Source organism: Tamandua tetradactyla, chromosome 3 (genome assembly GCF_023851605.1).
Source record: "Tamandua tetradactyla isolate mTamTet1 chromosome 3, mTamTet1.pri, whole genome shotgun sequence".
Classification (NCBI taxonomy): Eukaryota; Metazoa; Chordata; class Mammalia; order Pilosa; family Myrmecophagidae; genus Tamandua; species Tamandua tetradactyla.
Window position 1 is genome coordinate 150,777,557 of NC_135329.1, and position 17,423 is coordinate 150,794,979.

Sequence of the window (17,423 nt, forward strand, 5' to 3'; positions counted from 1 at the left end):
CAAATGTCGCTGGATACATACAATTAATGGTGCCTATAAATAGGAAGTTTATTCTGGGAGTCTTTCCTGCTACCTTTTACTTTAGTTAGGGCTCCCTGGGTCATTAATCTGAATTTTATGTCAGTCATTGTAAATGGAAATGTGATAGCACTTAGCAACAAAAGTAGTGATTCCATTCACATACAGGAAGAATGAGGAAGAAAAATGACATATTCAGCTTTCATATTGCTGTTAATTTCAGCCACAATACTGTTCTTGCTGAGTAGAATTACTATGTGTTGGTGTTGACTTTAAAATCTATGATCTTTCTTTGGTTTAGAATACTATTTAGGTAATTTCTGAAAATGTGTTTCAATAGAGACAAAGTAAGTATTCTTTTATATCACAACAATTCTTATACTCCAGGAGTGAAGAAAAGTAAATGGAACCTTGTAACAGAACTTAAACACTCTTACTTTTGTAATGTATTTGTAAATAGGGCAAGTGATTAAACACTTGATTGATAATGAGGTTTGGAAGTATAATCAGTGTTGAAAGGCTCTTTAAGGACAGTCAACCTTTTATTAGGTGCTCTTTTGTTAAAAAAAAAAACCAGCACAACAAAAAGACCAATAATTAGTGGAAACAAAATAACCTCACAAAACAATTCCTGGAATGAATTAAAATCTCTCACTCTTCTTTATTTATAATATTATCTAGTATATTCATAATTGTAATTCAACTGAAATTGTTGCCTTTTCATCATTACAGGTCACCCTGTAAATCTCATTTTAAATTAAAGCAAAATCCAAGGTGTTAGTGTGGTGTTAATGAGGAAAATACAATTGGATCGTGTTGGAGGGAAGAAAAAAAGTCCAAAAGAGGAAATGTTGGCCCTCAAAGTAGCTTAGATTGAATTTACTTCCAAATGGATAGCGTTTAAAGAGCGGTTGTCTCAACCTCACCCCACAGGGACAGTTGAGCACATCACAGAACCACCATACTTTTGGCTCAAGTGTCAGGATCTACGTGTAAAACATCTGTGGACCGGAGAACAAAGTACTTCAAATCCCGGATATGAGCACTGGTCTTGCTTTCTGTTTGCTAACACTAGAGCTTGGCTTTGGAAACGTTGCTTACTAACCTGCTTTCATAAAACAAAAGGATTTGCTGATCATCTGTCAAGTGTCAGCTTGTTAGGACCTTTTGCCAATTCTAAATGAAACTTCTTCTCTGGCCAGCAAAAGAGCCCAGTAGTTCTTTGCATTTCTATTTGCCAAAAACTAGTTTTGTTTCAAGAGAATATCTTACAGGTGTGGGAATAAGTGGCTTTTATTTTTCCTGTGGCAACAATGAATTTGAAATCTTAAGAAAGTATTACAAGTTTTATTCACTAGGCTCTAATTTCCCCAGTTTATGATAATTTTCCTTTTAGTTATTGGGATTTAAAAAAAATTAATTCTACAACCAGATGACCATCAGATTCCTAATTAGCACATTCAGGGTCAGGTGACCCACTACACAATCCTGCAGGTTTTTTGAACTATAACTATTTGCAGTTTTTGTGTGCAGATTTTACATGAGATACACAAGTCATTTATTAAGTTTGTATTGTTATGGATCCATTCTCAGACTTCTCCTGTAAGCTCCAGACTGACATTTCTGTGTCTGCTTCATTTGAATGCCCTCAGCAGTATCTCAAACTCGATATGTCTGTCTAAAACCATACCAATGACCTTCCCCTCAATCCTGGATTTGCTTTGATGAGCTCTCTTTCAGTGAATGGCACTGTCATCCTTTACCTTGCCTTTCCCTCCTCTCCATATCTAGTCATGATGTACAGGACTGAAGTTCAGGTCTCACTTTTCTTTGGCCTAAAGATTGATTTCTGTTCATCCCCGGCAGCTTTCTTTCCCTAAAGAAACTGTGCTCAAGGACCTACACAGTGTTCTGTGTTTCCTTTAAGGAATGGTACCATTAAAATGGTGGCTAAGACTTTGCCTTCCACCTTCTTAGAAGAGAATAAAATTTTCCTTAGTAATCTAACTTTTGGTGAGAGATGCACAGGTTACTGTTTAAGCTTTTGATCTTACACTATTGTGCTTAACTTTTTTTTAGCATATCATGTTACATTTATGGGAGACAAGACCAATTTAATAATGCTTCTATTGGAGGCAAGCTTTAACTTAAGTATTCACAGTGTAAGATTTTTATCCTTTACCTTAATCTAGAAGAAGAATTAATTTTCATAAGTCAGTTTTTCCTTTCACTATATGCCAGTAAATATTTTTTCCTCAAGTATAAATGATCTTTTTTATTTTTTGAATTACATGAGCTGTTTTTGTTTGTTTTGATTTTAGGTATTTTGGACATCCTCAAAATTTGCCTCATTTTCTAGTCAAATCTGATTCATGAAATGGAGTAAAGCTGAAAAAATCATCTACTTCTTTGTGAGTTTTCAACAAGAGTGGGATGCTTTTAAGTGCATATAACTAGCCTCTAACTGCAACTATGAGTTCTGACGAGAAGGGCATCTCCCCTGCTCATAAAACATCCACTCCAACCCATAGAAGTGCCTCTTCAACATCCTCCCAAAGGGAGAGTAGGCAGGTAAGAGAAGAGCATAAAGTACATTTTATTATTTTACCTAAAAACAGTACCAATGTAATATGATGGGATTGCAATTTAATTATGAAGTTTTGTTTTGAGGTCTTTTATTCCACAGGAAAACTCATTATTTTCTGTAGATCTAACTGAAAACGTCATGAAGAGATTACTCTTGCTTTTCTGTTGCTTAAGATTCTTTTCAGAGTGCAGATCACAGAAAGGGTGAAGAGGGGAAGCCTGGCGGTGTTCTCACGGTACCTGAAGGGGAAAGCCAGAATCAGCAACTTGAATATTCTGCTTTCCCTGTGTCATTCATGAGATGGGTAAAGGGTCTGTAAACCAGCAAAGAACTTTTTCCTCCAAGTTTCTCTCAGGTCTGCCAAGTGCTAAATTTTGTTTGGTGTTTCTTGGAACCTGGTAACTAACAGCCAGATTCGAGGATACAAATAAAAATGTAGTATCAGGGAATTAAGAGCAGTAAGAATCCAGACAGTGTTTAAAGGCAGTAAAAAAAAAGGTAAGCCATTGTTGCTCATTATGGTAGAAAACATCCATTGTCCCATTTGAGCCAATTCCTTAAATTATTTTCTTTTACAGAGTCACATCATTACTGCCTTAGTGGCTATACTGCTGAAGGAATTGTGTAAAGAACAATCATACGAAATCTCTTCATTGTCAATCAGGTGGTAGTTTTGTCCAGCACATGTCTGAATATAATTATTTTCCTGCGTAAAATGATTTCGTGATAGGAATTTTGTTGTGTAACTGGGAATTCACAATAAGCCGATGTTGCTAGCTTTTTATTAAAACTTTTCAACTGGGGACTTTCAATTAGTGAGCGTTCTTGAAGTGTCTGTTCCCGCGCCCCCCCCCCCCCCCCGCCATTTTACATGTTCAAAGTATATTGCCTGTTTTCCGGAAGTATGAGCATCAGTTAGTCAATAGTATAGTATAAAATTTTGGTGTGGAGGCAGCCAGTTCCAGATGTGCGTTCATGCTTCTGCATAGTGGGAGAGCACTACTCTGGATGTTCTTTAGGGAACCCTTGGTCTATAGCCCCTCCCAGCAAGAAATTCCAGTGGAATCTATCAGACTTAGAGTTCGTTACATGGATATCTTTCACAGGTCCGAAGGCAGATATTTCCATTATTGGTCTTGGGGAATTTTGACATTGATGTCCTTTTATAGAGTTCAGAGAGGACATTTATATTCTGTTTATTAGCAGCAGTTTTACTATTGACTAGATCATTAATTACATTAGTAGTACCATTTATTGCATTGTATTTGTGAAGTCAAAGAAAGTAAGAGTACCATAAATGGAAACTGTTTTATATTAAATAACTACTGCATGCTGTGATGCTTGCTAGGGTTTGCAAATTCAGTCTGTACCTCACCTGCCCTGTGATCCTTTTTTGCCACGGCTTCTCCATGCTTCATTTTTGCTCATAACATTGAAATTGAGAGAATTTTAAGCAGTATGGCCTTCCTAGCTGTTGTGGGAAGAAAGGGATTGATACCCAGCTCACCCTGGAGAATTGTGGCAAATGCAAATGGCTGATGACTGCTGCAGAAACATATGTTGTACATTGTTGATCTCCCTGTTGCACCTGAGCTCTGGGACCAGAGTACAAAACAACGGGGAAAAACTGAGACGCTGGTCTACCAGAGGAGGAGCCTGATGGTGAAATGTGTGATTTCTAGCCGGTTTGCCAATGAAAAGTTTTATGATGAGAGTGAAAGTAGCATTCTGTAAATTGATAATGTAATCTAGAAAAATTAGAGACAATGTCTAAATGGATATTGTTCTTTAAGGAGAAAGTTTTATTGTAATTCCTGCTTATCTCAGCTGGTGGAAATGCTCCAAAATGCATTATCCACCAGTTCTTTCCTGCTTCCTGTTTTGTGTCTGTCCATCTCCTTCAAGGGAGAGAAGGATAAAAAGAACAATTTTCCTTTCCTGTCTCAAGTGCTACCTAAAACACAGCATTAACTAACGGAAATCAGAAATTCTGAGCCGTATCAGTGTTTTTGTGCATTTACTTTTGTGTGATGACTGAGTGCTGTAATAGGGTCCCTTTTATAGTGAAGGGACATAAAGTGTGATAAATTAGCCTGCACTGAATACCATCTGTTCTCCTGCTTTGACTCTGGCATCCATGTGGCTGGTGTTAAATGGCACACTCCAGCCCTGTCCTAAATTGGTCACGCAGGTAAAGGATCTAGCACACAGCTGAGAGCACAGTGGTACCTTAGTGTACCCTATTTCATTTTTCTTCTTGTGTTCTAGTCGCAAGTATTTAATTACTTGATTGGGCACTTATACTTGGATGTACTATTGTCACTTCAAATCAGGATATATAAACTAGTTTGCTGTTGGGATATTCATTGTCTCAGGGACCCAGGGTCAAAGTTGTGCCTTTCTCATTTGCTACTCCCACATTCAGTAGGTTAAGAAGTCCTATTGATTATTTTCCCCTTCATAATATCAGTCTCCTTCATCCCTTTCTAATTCCCATCAGGTCCCTAGCCCAGCCATTTACCACCTCGAAGAGATCCTCTAGAATGTCCTTGTCTCACGACATTACCAGATCAAACCTCTGCCTTAAAGTGGCAGATTTACCTCTGTTACTGACATAATGAAGTCCGGGTATGCTTACTTGGTATCCATTGATACCAGGCTGTCCAGGGTATTCCCTCCATCTGGTCCAGCCTCATCTCCCATTTTCCTCCCAACATGTACTGTCTTTGTTCCTGTTGTTACCTGAAGCTGCCTTGACTCCACCTCTGCCCTTGTCTCTCATGGATAGAATTTCTCCAACCCTCCTTTCAACCCAAGGACCCTTTTGCTTCAGGGACTTCACATGACGTTTTCATTGACTACTCAAACCCACATCACCCTCTGTAGTCTCTAAACTTTTACAGAATTTTTTTTACTATATTTTGCATTTTTATATTGTTGATCTTTTTATATATTCATCTCCTCAACTGTATTGTAAGCTTTTTTAAACAGATCATGCACTGTAATTCGTCAGAGACAAGCCTTACACCTCAAATGTTTTAATAGACCTAGAGGATGATTTGAAAGACTTCTGATAATATTAGTCTCTTCATTACAAGTTTTCCATTCCAGATTTATCTATCTTCTCCTTCTTCCTTCCTCAGAGTTAAGTAAAATGAAGAACTTCTGCCAAGTGCATAGTAGTAATTGGCTGTCCTTCCTTTCATTAAATTATGCAGCACAACAGGCGAAGGAGGGGGGGCAGAGTTGGGAAATGAAGTGATTCAGTGACCTTGTGATTTCACTAAGTTTTCTTCACCAGTGAGAGGGTCAGGACCCCACTTAGTACTTGACAAGTGTGATTTAGTAATTACTCCATTTATGTTTCATTCAAGCCTGGTGTTAGATGTTAAGGTATCTAACAAATTTGCTCTTTGTATGTATGTAAGATCAACTATGACTCATAAGCTATAAGAAATTTGCACCCTAAAATTTCTGAAGAGGTAATGAAGAAATTGATTAGATACTTAGGACTTATAGGTAAACCATCATTTCCCAAAATAAGTGCCAAGGAATGCTCCCATGAGATGCTGCCTGTATTGTCAAGCAAGTTAGAGAAATGCTAAACACAATAGCTGTCTTGCAGTGTACATTAATAAATTGAGGATATAAAAAGTCCTGCAGTAAGAACTTTATGAACACAACATTTCCAGAATTTAGTAAATTATAGAACTTTTTTTTCAACTAAAATTTGGTTGTTTAAAATCCATAGTCTTTCTTTTATTGAAAAATCAGAAAATCTAGTAACCCCAGGCGTAGTCTCCAAATGCGTCCTTCTGGGGAAGTGTTTTCTGCCCTTTCCTATATATAGTCATCATCCACTGTCCAGTTACCTGGTTTTATCTTTCTTTAAAGCACAGATCACATCTGACATGCTACCTATTTGTTTATTTATGTTTATATCCCCTTGCTCTATTCCCTAACCCTGGAATATCTGTTCCATTGAAACAGGATTTATATTTTGTTTAATAATGTATCCCTAGCACCCAGCGTAGTATCTTATGTATGGTATGGCTCGATAAATGTTGAATGAATAGATGAATGAAGAGTTGAGATGGAGAGGAAGATTTGTGAACCCGGTTTGGGAGGCCTTGGTAGTTGTGGAGGGATAAAGAGGTCAGTAGATGATGACAGAGATACAGAGATAGACAGTGGTATGGTTTGGAGTTCTAAGTGTCATAAAAAGAGTGGATTTTGAGAGTAGAAGAGGCATAGTCAAAGGTGGGAGAAGGCTTTCCAGCCAACACAACCAGCGAACTCACCACCCTCCCCCTGTCTACGTGGGACAGAAATCCTAGAATGAGCTGCAACTCAGCATCAAGGGATTGAGAAAACCTTCTCGACCAAAAAGGGGAGGAGTGAAATGAGACAAAGTGTCAGTGGCTGAGAGATTCCAAACAGAGTCGAGAGGTTATCCTGGAGGTTATTCTTATGCGTTAAGTAGATATCACTTTGTTATTCAAGATGTAATGGAGAGACTGGAGGGAACAGCCTGAAAATGTAGAGCTGTGTTCCAGTAGCCATGTTTCTTGATGATGATTGAATAATGATATAGCTTTCACAATGTGACTGTGTGATTGTGAAAACCTTGTGTCTGATGCTCCTTTTATCTACCTTGTCAACAGATGAGTAGAACATATGGAATAAAAATAAATAATAGGGGGAACAAATGTTAAAATACATTTAGTTTGAAATGCTAGTGATCAATGAAAGCGAGGGGTAAGGGGTATGGTATGTATAATCTTTCTTTTTCTGTTTTCGTCTTATTTATTTTTCTGTTGTCTATTTATGTCTTTTTCTGAATTGATGCAAATGTTCTAAGAAATGATGAATATGCAACCAAGTGATGATATTGTGAATTACTGATTGTATATGTTAATGTTTTAGTTCGTTTGTTTAAATTTTTTAAATTAATAAATAAATTTTTAAAAAAAAGGTAGAAGAAGGAAGCCAGGAGAGGGAGGGCCTTCTGCTTGTTCCTGAAAGTTGATAGATGATGGAATAAATGACCTCTGGCTAAGATGTATGAAGGAAATGGTATTAGACAAAAGCTAAAAGTTGGGAGCGTTCTGTACAGATATAACGGAGTAAAAGGTGTCTGTTTTGAAACATGAGATTTTATAGAACATGATATTCTTTATTGTCTCATAGTATTTACTGTACGGTGGTGTTATATAAGATAGGTTTACTAAGGGTGTGATCAGCTAACTGAAGTTTCTTTGTTTTCATAACTGCCCTTCTGATTACGTATTGGAGGAGAGTTTTGAAAATATGCAGATCTGAGACTGCCCAGTAGAGGCAGTTTTTGTAGTTCTCGGATCAGCCCAAGAATCTGCAAACCAAATCCTCTGTCTGGAGCTATTGACTTAGCATTTCCTTATCCAACTGCTATTTGTATTATTCACAGGTCATTTTAGAAAATGGGACACTATGGTTACTAGAAATTTTGAATCTGGAATGCACAATTACCAGATGATAGTGTTTTTTACTAGAGTGTGTTCTTGTCGCCCCACTGTGTTGACATTGTAAATTTAAATGAGCTGAATCTTTTTTGTTTAATGAAAATCAGAAAAAAAAATATGAATCACTCCTTATGGTTCAAAACTAAGAAATCATAAAATATAGAACTTTTTTAGAGAAACAAATTGTAAATAAGTCAAAAGAGGTTGGTAGTAATCTTCTTGCTAGTTTTTATAAAATCCATATTCAGTATCATTATCAATCCTTATAGCTATCGAAGATTTCAATTACATAAGTATCCAAAAATTTTCCCAACAGTGGCCCATTCAGTTAATGTATCTACTGATGACATGTTAAAACTGCCCCCTGCAGATACTTAGTGGATTGCATGTAGCCATGGGCTGCTGATGTGACTGCCCAGTTCTGACATCAGCAGCATCTGCTGTCTATGCAGCTTTCACTATAAGTGAGACAATGCCTAGGAAACCAGAAGTAAAAACGTTCCTGGTCTGGGCGGGCCACGGTGGCTCAGCAGGGAGAGTTCTTGCCTGCCATGCTGGAGACTCGGGTTTGATTCCCGGTACCTGCCCATGGGGGAAAAAAAAATGTTCCTAGTCAATGTTATGTACAGATTTTTCATAAAAAATTTTCTTCTTAGACATACAGCCTGATAAAAGTTATCTCCTAAAAGGTGTCTGTTTTGAAACATGAAATTTTATAAAACATGATGTTCTTTATTGTCTCATAGTATTTACTGTACGGTGGCGTTATATAAGATAGGTTTACTCAGGGTGTGATCTTAGTATCTGTAACATTTATATGAACAAAACTGAAATATGTCTCCTCCAGTTGAACCTGTAATGCATCTTCTTCAAATGGCTTTGTTAAATGAAATAACCAAAGCACTGCTTTGAAGTATAGTGTCAGTGTCGTCTGAATGTTAAACCTATTTCCTTCTCTGAGTTGTGGAAAATATGTTATCTCAACCCAAAGTGTTCTAATTTTTGGAGGAAAAAAACTAAGTATTTCTGATTTGATATGTAAACTCCAATTTAAGTAATCCAGTTTTATTAGTGAGGAGGCATATAAGTTGAAATCTGCCTGTATCGGAATCAGAAAATGCCTACCTCTGCATAAAATTCTAGAGATTTTCAGGGTAACCCTGGACCAAGCTCTCAGTTCAGAGATAAATACTAACCCAAACTGAAAATCTTCAGAATGTCCTTAGTAGAGCAAGGCTGGTGAAGAAGCTGTTACTGCTAGGTATATTTAAACTTTTGAGTTGCTTTCAACTTCAGTTTAGCTTTTTGTGGGATTCCCATCATCCTATTGAACCAACTTTTTAGTTCTTAAGACCATTGTCAATACTAAAATAGTATCTGTTTGCAAAAACACAAATTGTGACCAACTTTTGTCATTTAGATGCATTTTGTAAACTGGGTATTCTGAAAAGTCTAAATATTATGCAAATTATTGAATAAACTAATAGAACAGCAGCAGCTAATATTTTTTGAGCTCTCACTGTGAAGGGTTGGAATTATTATTTTCCCCCTTTTTCAGAGAACTAGACTGTGGCATGAAATGGTGAAATAACTTGCCCTCAAATAATGAGCAGCTAAGGCTGTGCTCTTGGAAGTCTGGTTTTGCAGCCTTGGCTCTTGGACTTTCCACTGTTTGTCCTATTGTAAAACACTTGATAAGATGAATGTCCTGGGGAAGAGACTTCTCGATGAACATTGTAAGAGAGCACTTTCAATCTTTTTTTAATATATATAAGATTTTATTTTGAAATAATTTCAAACTTATAGGACAGTTGTAAAAATAATACAAAACCCATACAGAGAACTCTTAACATGTTACCTACCTAAATACCCAGATCCGTCAACTTTTAGCATTTTGTCATAATTGCTGTATCATTCTGTTTATCCCTCTGTTCGTCCATCCATCCGTCTACCCATCATTCATCCATCCATCTAGCTAGCTAGTCATCTGTTTTCTAAACATTTGAGATTATGTTGTATACATCATTCTTGTCAATCTTTCTGAGTTATATATTGCCTCCTCTTTTTTACCCTCAGTAGTAATAGTGATTTTCATATCCCCATTATAGACTGACTAGTCTCTATTTTCTGTGTTTTCACTATACATATTACATTTGTAATCAAGAGTTTTGATTATTTGGTTGATTGCTGAAGCCTGCTGTTAGCATTTTCCATTAAAAGAAATGAGCAATGAGAAATGAGCCTCACAGTTTTCTCGCTGTCCCTACCATTTGGACATCACTGTCACCATCACCATGTGTTTACAGAATGTGTTCGGTCATGTCAAATGTGCTGAAACTGAGACCACTGGAAAGAAATTTGCCACCTGGCACTCATGCTCATTATGCACCAATGTTTCAGGACTTGACATTACTTGGGTAAGAACTTGCTTGCTGTTTTCCCTGTGTGCTTGCCAGAACCCTCTTGTTCTCTAAGTCTGCCTTACCACTTTCTCACTGAAGAGGTTATCTCTTATTGCCTCGAATTAGCTGGCTAGGTTGGCATTTTTAGAGGAGCAGATTCTTTTGTAGATCCAAGATTAGCATTGCCTTTTAGGCTCATCAGCATAACACCACACAGATGTAGCCACAGTATCATCAGTTAATGAACCCCAGAGGGTTTATTCAGTAGGCTGTGGAAGAGGCCCAGGGATCTGTCCTGTACTGAAGCTTCCCAGGGAGGCTGTTGTTCACCCAGGTTTGGAAATCATCACTCTTACAGAATACATTTTATGTGTTTCATTAGAACTGTAAAAGCATTATCCTGCAGGACTGTAGTTCTTTTAATTTATGTTTAATGTGGACAGATGGAAAATTTTCTCATCCCTCTGCCCATATCCACTGTAACTATATTAGTCTGGAAGTAAAATACTGTAACAAAGATAAAGGGAAGCCCCCTTCATAGTGTATTTTATATTTCAAGTGCCAGAGTTCTTAACCTCAAATCTGGAGTCGATTTTGTAAAAATTATCGTAAGCCACATTGGTATGGTTTTCAGGGAAATGGACATCCTTTTGCACTACTGGTAAACAGTTTAATTCATTCTGTTTTTCTGGAGATAAATTTAGCAATACGATCTAAAATCTTTAAAACATCATACCACATGAGCCAGTAACTCAGCTTCTAAAATATGTATCCTGAGGAAATAATCAAAGGTTTCTGTGCAAAGATGTTTAGCATAGTATTTTATACTAGTAAAAAAAAAAAAAAAGAAATTGTCTAATATTTAACAACAGAGCTTATTTAAACCTGTTTAAATAATCTCATAATTTTTAAATTGATCTCATAATCATGCAGTGGAATATTACACACTGCTAAAAATGTTTTTGAAAAATATTCAGTGCTGTGGGGAAATTATATATTGCTAACTGAAAAATGCAGATTATTAAATTGAAAATATACTGTAATTCCAATTTTGCTTTTTAAAATTAAATGTACAGGGGAGTGCAACAGTGGTTCAGTGTCAGAATTTTCACCTGCCATGCCAGAGACCTGGGTTCGATTCCCAGAGCCTGCCCATGCCAAAAAAAAAATTTTTTTTGAATGTACATATGCATTGAAAACCAGCTGAGATAAATTAAACCAAGTTATTGAAAGAGTTTGTTGCTGGTTATTGCTGGTTTTGTTCTTCTTTCCTTTTCTGTTTTTCCCCAAAAATTTCTGTAATAAATGTGTGATTGCTTCTCCTATCAGAAACATATGTTATTTTAAAAGTCATGCACATACACATAAAGCTTTGAAAACAGTAATTGGGAACAGTAAATATATATGTATGTTTGCTACTTTAATAATAAAATCATCTTCTTAATTGCATTAATATAAGGTAAAAGTAAAATGAATATGAAGTGTATGTCACGTGGAAAACTTGGAGCAAGTTTTAAAAACTAAAAACTTTGAGATGCTGAGGAGCTGGGCCACTTTTTGCCCTCCTTACTACTGTATTTATGTTCATCTCATGGTAATTTAATCATGGAAATTTGGGTGATGTATATGTTATGGCAAATACGTATTTGTTCATGCATTCAGCAAGTATTTGTTGAGTATATATAGGCATATTATAGATATTTATGCTCAGAATTTCCAAAAGTGATCAGAACAGTGCAAGTCCTTGCCCCAATATGCATACATAAATATAAAAAGTTATATATGGGATTTTTTTTTTTTTACTCTTGTTAGCAAAATTATGTCATTGATTATATGCTCTGAGTCTTTGTTCTGAGTAATTTTAATAGTGTTATAGGAAATTATTAATTAACTTTAGTGTTCTGTTTAAGTCACATGGGACTGTTATCCTGCCTTTTAAATTAACTCTGAATGTTCCAGATCCTTTACTTTTGAAATAGCTCAGCATTTATTTGCCATATTTTTGCAATTGCTGTTTGGTGTGAAGTATGATCATTATATGCTTTTATTCCTGTTGCCGAGTTTTCCAGTGATATTGCTAATTGTTTGTGAGAGCTGAGTTAAAAATGAGGTGCAAGTTCATCGCAAGGTCTTGTTCCATTCCTATATTGAGGCAACCATGGGAATTAAAAAGTTGTTTATTCCAAAACCTTTTAGTACTTCAAAGTCAAGATCACTGAAATGCTCTTGGCTATAAATGGACCACTTGATGGGTCCAAATAGTATTTCTCTCAATGCAGAGTTTTCACATACCAGTTCAATGTAGGGCTATAGCTCTTGGCTCAGAATGACTTTCATATTCAGTGCGAAATTGTGACTGTAATGACATTGCTTTTCCCTCTCAGGATTTCTCAGGTGTGCTGTATGGACTTTTTCCAGTCATTGTTTATAAAATTTTCTTCCATTCATTTACTGATGCGTATGTGGGGATAATTCAGTTCTGCTCTTTTTCAGTGAAGGCAAGATCATTGTTACTGGAGAAGTAGTAAATTACTACTTCTTTAGCTATGGCCTTCTGGTTTTGGTGATTTTAATATTTTATGCCATTCAAGAAAAGTCCCTAATGGAAATTACTAAGTAGGCAAGTGTCTTCACATCTTTTGCTGTAGGCTTTCAGAAGGGCATAGAGTCTGTGTCACTTGTTTGCGCTGATCTCCCACTGGTGTGTAACTAGGAACTCTGTCTCCACTTACTCCATCAGCTTTTTCAGTAAATTCTGATGCTCTGGTCACAGGGTGGTGCTGACTGTGCTTCCTGGGTTGATGCGTAACATGATGGCCTTGTAAAGTATGGGTTCATCCCTTCCAAAAGGACACCCAGACTGTGGAGAGCACAGCCCTGATGTACGAGGGTCGTAGTCTTGCACAGTGTTTGGAGACACCTTTCTGTGGCCAAGAGAATGCATATGGTTCTTAGACATGTATTCTTGTAGCATTTATAACTATGATTTTTATTGACATTGCTTATTGAGTGCCTGCTATGTGCCAGTCTCTGGGCAACACTGTGTATACACTGGTGCCTACTCTGTGACTTGGAATGCCTTGTAAGGTAGACATTATTATTCCCATTTTATGGCTAGAGGACCCTGAGGCTGAGCGAGGATGATGATTTGCCGAGTCACATGGTGAATAGCAGAATAAGGATTGGTATGCTGGTCTGTATGACTGCTGAACCTATGTTCTTTTCTCCACATCATATACTGCATCCCTGAAGTAAGAGCTGATTTGCTCCTAGTTCTTAGAAATTGGAAATTAAGTTAGATTGCAAAGAAAATTAACCTTGAGGTTGCACTATATTTTAGAATGCTGTGCCCTTTTTCTTTTTTTCTTCTGCACATTTTTACACTCTAATTCCATGGAATATTGCAGGAGAGGATGCCTTTTGATGTGGTCAATTACTCTTGAGAGCATATGCTACTTGAAATTGCTGTAATTTTTGTTGTTTAACATTAGCTTTAACTTCAGTAGAAGGTAATATTTAAGAGCTTAGGCTCTAGTGTAGAACCTTGATTCCAATTCCTACTCCAGCACTTACTGGCTGTTTGACATTGGGCAACTTATTTAACCTCTCTGTGTATAAGTTTAATCAGCCATTAAATAAATTTAGTAGTCGTTAACATAGAACTGTAGTGGATGTGAAATGAAGTAATCCATGAAAAGAATAGAGGTAAGGATATAGAAATCACTAAAAATAACTGCCATCCTCTTTATCACATGAAGATTACTAGTATCACTGAAATATTGTGGGTATGTTGAAATTACATATAACTAAGTAGAGAGACAATTATAAAAGCCAAAATGTTGAAGAAGGAAATACCTTAGAAGTTTCTAATTATTTAGGATATTTTGCTTTGAAGATATTAAATAAGATAATCAGATGAACAGTTTCCATGGAGTTAACACTTAGAGAGCAATGGTCCAATTCCCCTTATTACTGTCCTAAATTTGTTTGAGAGGTGGGGCTATAAAGAAAATTTTAACCGCAGCCTAAAATGTTTCAGGTAATTCCTTTTGTATCTTTGAGATGAAACTAAAGTTAAACAAACCAAGAGACTGCTTAACAGACCTTCTGGACTCGTTCTCTGCACGAGTTACACTAACTCGTTCAGCTATTCTTAAATGTCTTATTGTCTGTCTATTTACTCACATCTTTGATACCAAGTAAACCAGAACACAGTCCTATTGGCATGTTTCCACTTGACTGTCTGGGAGATATTGAGCTCACACTAATCTGGGAACCAAACTTTTACCATATTAAAGAGCTGCTAGAAAATTATACGTTGCAGATGCTTAAAATCATGCCGAAGCTGAATATGCAGTTCTTCCCTCTAAGCAGAGGGAAATGGAGGGTAAGTACTTCCATTTTATGTGGGTTCTAAGTTCCTTAAAAAATTGATCTGGAAATTAAGTGGTAGTTGTAGTATTTGAGAGGAAACTTGATTCAAAAGAATAATTGAGTTTATGTAAACCTTAAATTACTTTTGAAATATGTATTACGCCTTGAGATTATGTGGCTTGTGTTTCCAAACACTGAATGAATATGAAAATAACCATCCTGTGAAGAAAAGTACAAAAAAAATAAATAAATAACATTCATTATGATCTCAAGTGAGACCTCATGAAAAGAACTGATTTTTGTTCCTGAAGACGTTACCAAATGAAATTTGATGTCTTCCCCCAGTGACCAGTCTTAGTTTTAAAATTAAATTTTAGAGCTCTGTGATTAATGCTTTTTCACCCTTTAAAGGTTAAGTTCTTTCAGTGTTTGCAAAAGTTGTATTCTTGGAGCCAGAACTTTTATCATTTCAAGCTGAAGCTAGAAGGCAGTTTTATATACCCTGTCATGTATTAATCATTGCTGAGAGACTGTTCTCTACAAATTATTCAAAGAGCACTGAAACTCTTACTCCATTGTACAGGGTGTTGTGCTAGGATGGAAACAGGGTGGAGTGTGGTTGATGGGATGCCAAGACCAAGAAGACCTGGCTTCTGCCCTTGAGGAGCACTGGCTTTGACTAGTGTTTGAGACTGAGTATGATAAGTGAAGAAACTGTCTTCTTCATAGTTGCTGATATTAAAACTATAGCATTCAAGTGGTTAAATGTGTCATTAAAAATAATGAACATCTTGTTGTATGATTGCATAACTATTCAAGGATATGATTTTGGTTTTAAAAACATGAGTTTGAAGATAATTCTTGAGTAGTAGATTAATTTTTTTGTTATTGCATATACAATGATGGGTTTAGGTTCTAATACTACACAAATATAAGACTTAATAGTTCGTGTAAGAGCTTTGATTTCTTCATTATCATTTTGGAGGTTAAATGAAACAGCTTATTTTTTTAAGGTACTTACAATTTTTATTAATAGGTATCAGCTGTTAATTTTCTAAATTATGCTTAAAGTTTTTCTGTAAAATAATACATACATTTATGGTAGCAAGTTTGAATAAAATACTCATTTACTTACTATTTCTTAGTAAGCATTTTTTGGTTCTCTGTGCCTTGATAAGTCAATAAAATTTGGGCTTTAGGTTTTTCAGTTAGAATATATACTTGTACTATATTTGCAATGAATGGCCTTCTTTCTTCAAGAATATAAACTGGTTTTTAAATGAGGTAGAGAAGAAATTAATATTGAGTGTTTCTTTGTGCCAGTACTGAGATAGGTATTTTAGAGATGTCATCTAGTTTAAATTGGGCAACATACTTTCTGGGAAAGTTCTGGTTTGTTTGGTTGTTGACTCTTACGAGTCACAAAATTCTAGCAACATTTTAAGTATCTCCAAGTACCTATAGAAACAATACTTATTTTTAGCACGTTAAACATAAAAAATTGATTGCTGTATTTGTGGCTTGATTTGGATATCAAGGGATTTCATTTCCTTCGCCTGGCCAAGTTGCTTGAGTTAATCCTTTATTTTCTGCTTACATAGTTGCTAAGGTCAAATTTCTTTCTGGGTTTTGTTTTCTTATCATGTTGAGGTTTTTTTATTTGTTTTTGAGAGAGTGGGGGAGGCAATGTATGTGTTTTTATTGCCCAGCAGTCTGAAGATACACAGATGGCAGGCGGGGTGGGGGACGAACCTTAAAGAGAAACTCACACCAAAGACACCTAACAGAAACAATGACTAAGTAAAAGCAGGAGCCACAAGGAACAGATGTAATATAAGGATTTTTAAAAGTCCTTCAGCATTATTTGGTCCTTTGTATGATAATACCTCTCTTTAGAACATTAGTATCACAAAAGCAGTTCTCATATATTTTCTTCGCCATAGCCCTTTCATCTATTCCTAGCACAGTGTTCCCACAATAATAAACCCAATAATGATTTGTTGATTAAACGAATGAATGAATGAACTTATGAATGCATGAGTGATTGAATGACACATTTCACTGGCACTTTCTGGTCTTCTATATTATTATATTTACTTTACTGGGTTTTTTGTTGTTGTTTGCTGATATTCCACTAGTAATGATGAGGTAACCTGCTACTAAAATGTGTGCCTTTGAATGTTTCTAATTCTTGTTTTTAAAGAAAAAAAGGCATTTGGGGGAACTTTTTTTTCTTATAGGGGATCATCTCAAATTATTAAGTAATTTACTTGATTTGCATGGGGAGCATTTTTTATGTCTCTGGAATATAGTGACATCAATACAACTTTATTGTTCAAGATTCTTTTTTACAAAAAATCAACTGATGCATTTTTAAAACACTTTTAGGGATTTTTATATTTATATAATTTACTTTTAGAAGACTTCTGCTCAGATGTATTTAAAAGTACATGAAACAAGATTTACTTTCCTTTATAGGCTTGTTTGTTGTATCAGGATAGTTATGGGTTATTAATGAGTAGATTTGTATAGTTTAAGTTG

At 36.0% G+C, this 17,423-nt stretch overlaps 1 protein-coding gene across 9 annotated transcripts in view; it reads left to right on the top strand.

Annotated features, from left to right (window-relative positions):
* The window catches only part of OSBPL6 (oxysterol binding protein like 6), a 224,105-nt gene that overhangs the window by 127,538 nt on the left and 79,144 nt on the right, over positions 1-17,423 (top strand). For all 9 annotated transcript variants that reach the window (XM_077154279.1, XM_077154285.1, XM_077154283.1 and 6 more), the window contains one exon: positions 2,340-2,589. In XM_077154279.1, the coding sequence (XP_077010394.1) occupies positions 2,491-2,589 (99 nt within the window). In that variant the 5' untranslated portion in view covers positions 2,340-2,490. The remainder of the gene's footprint in view (positions 1-2,339; positions 2,590-17,423) is intronic.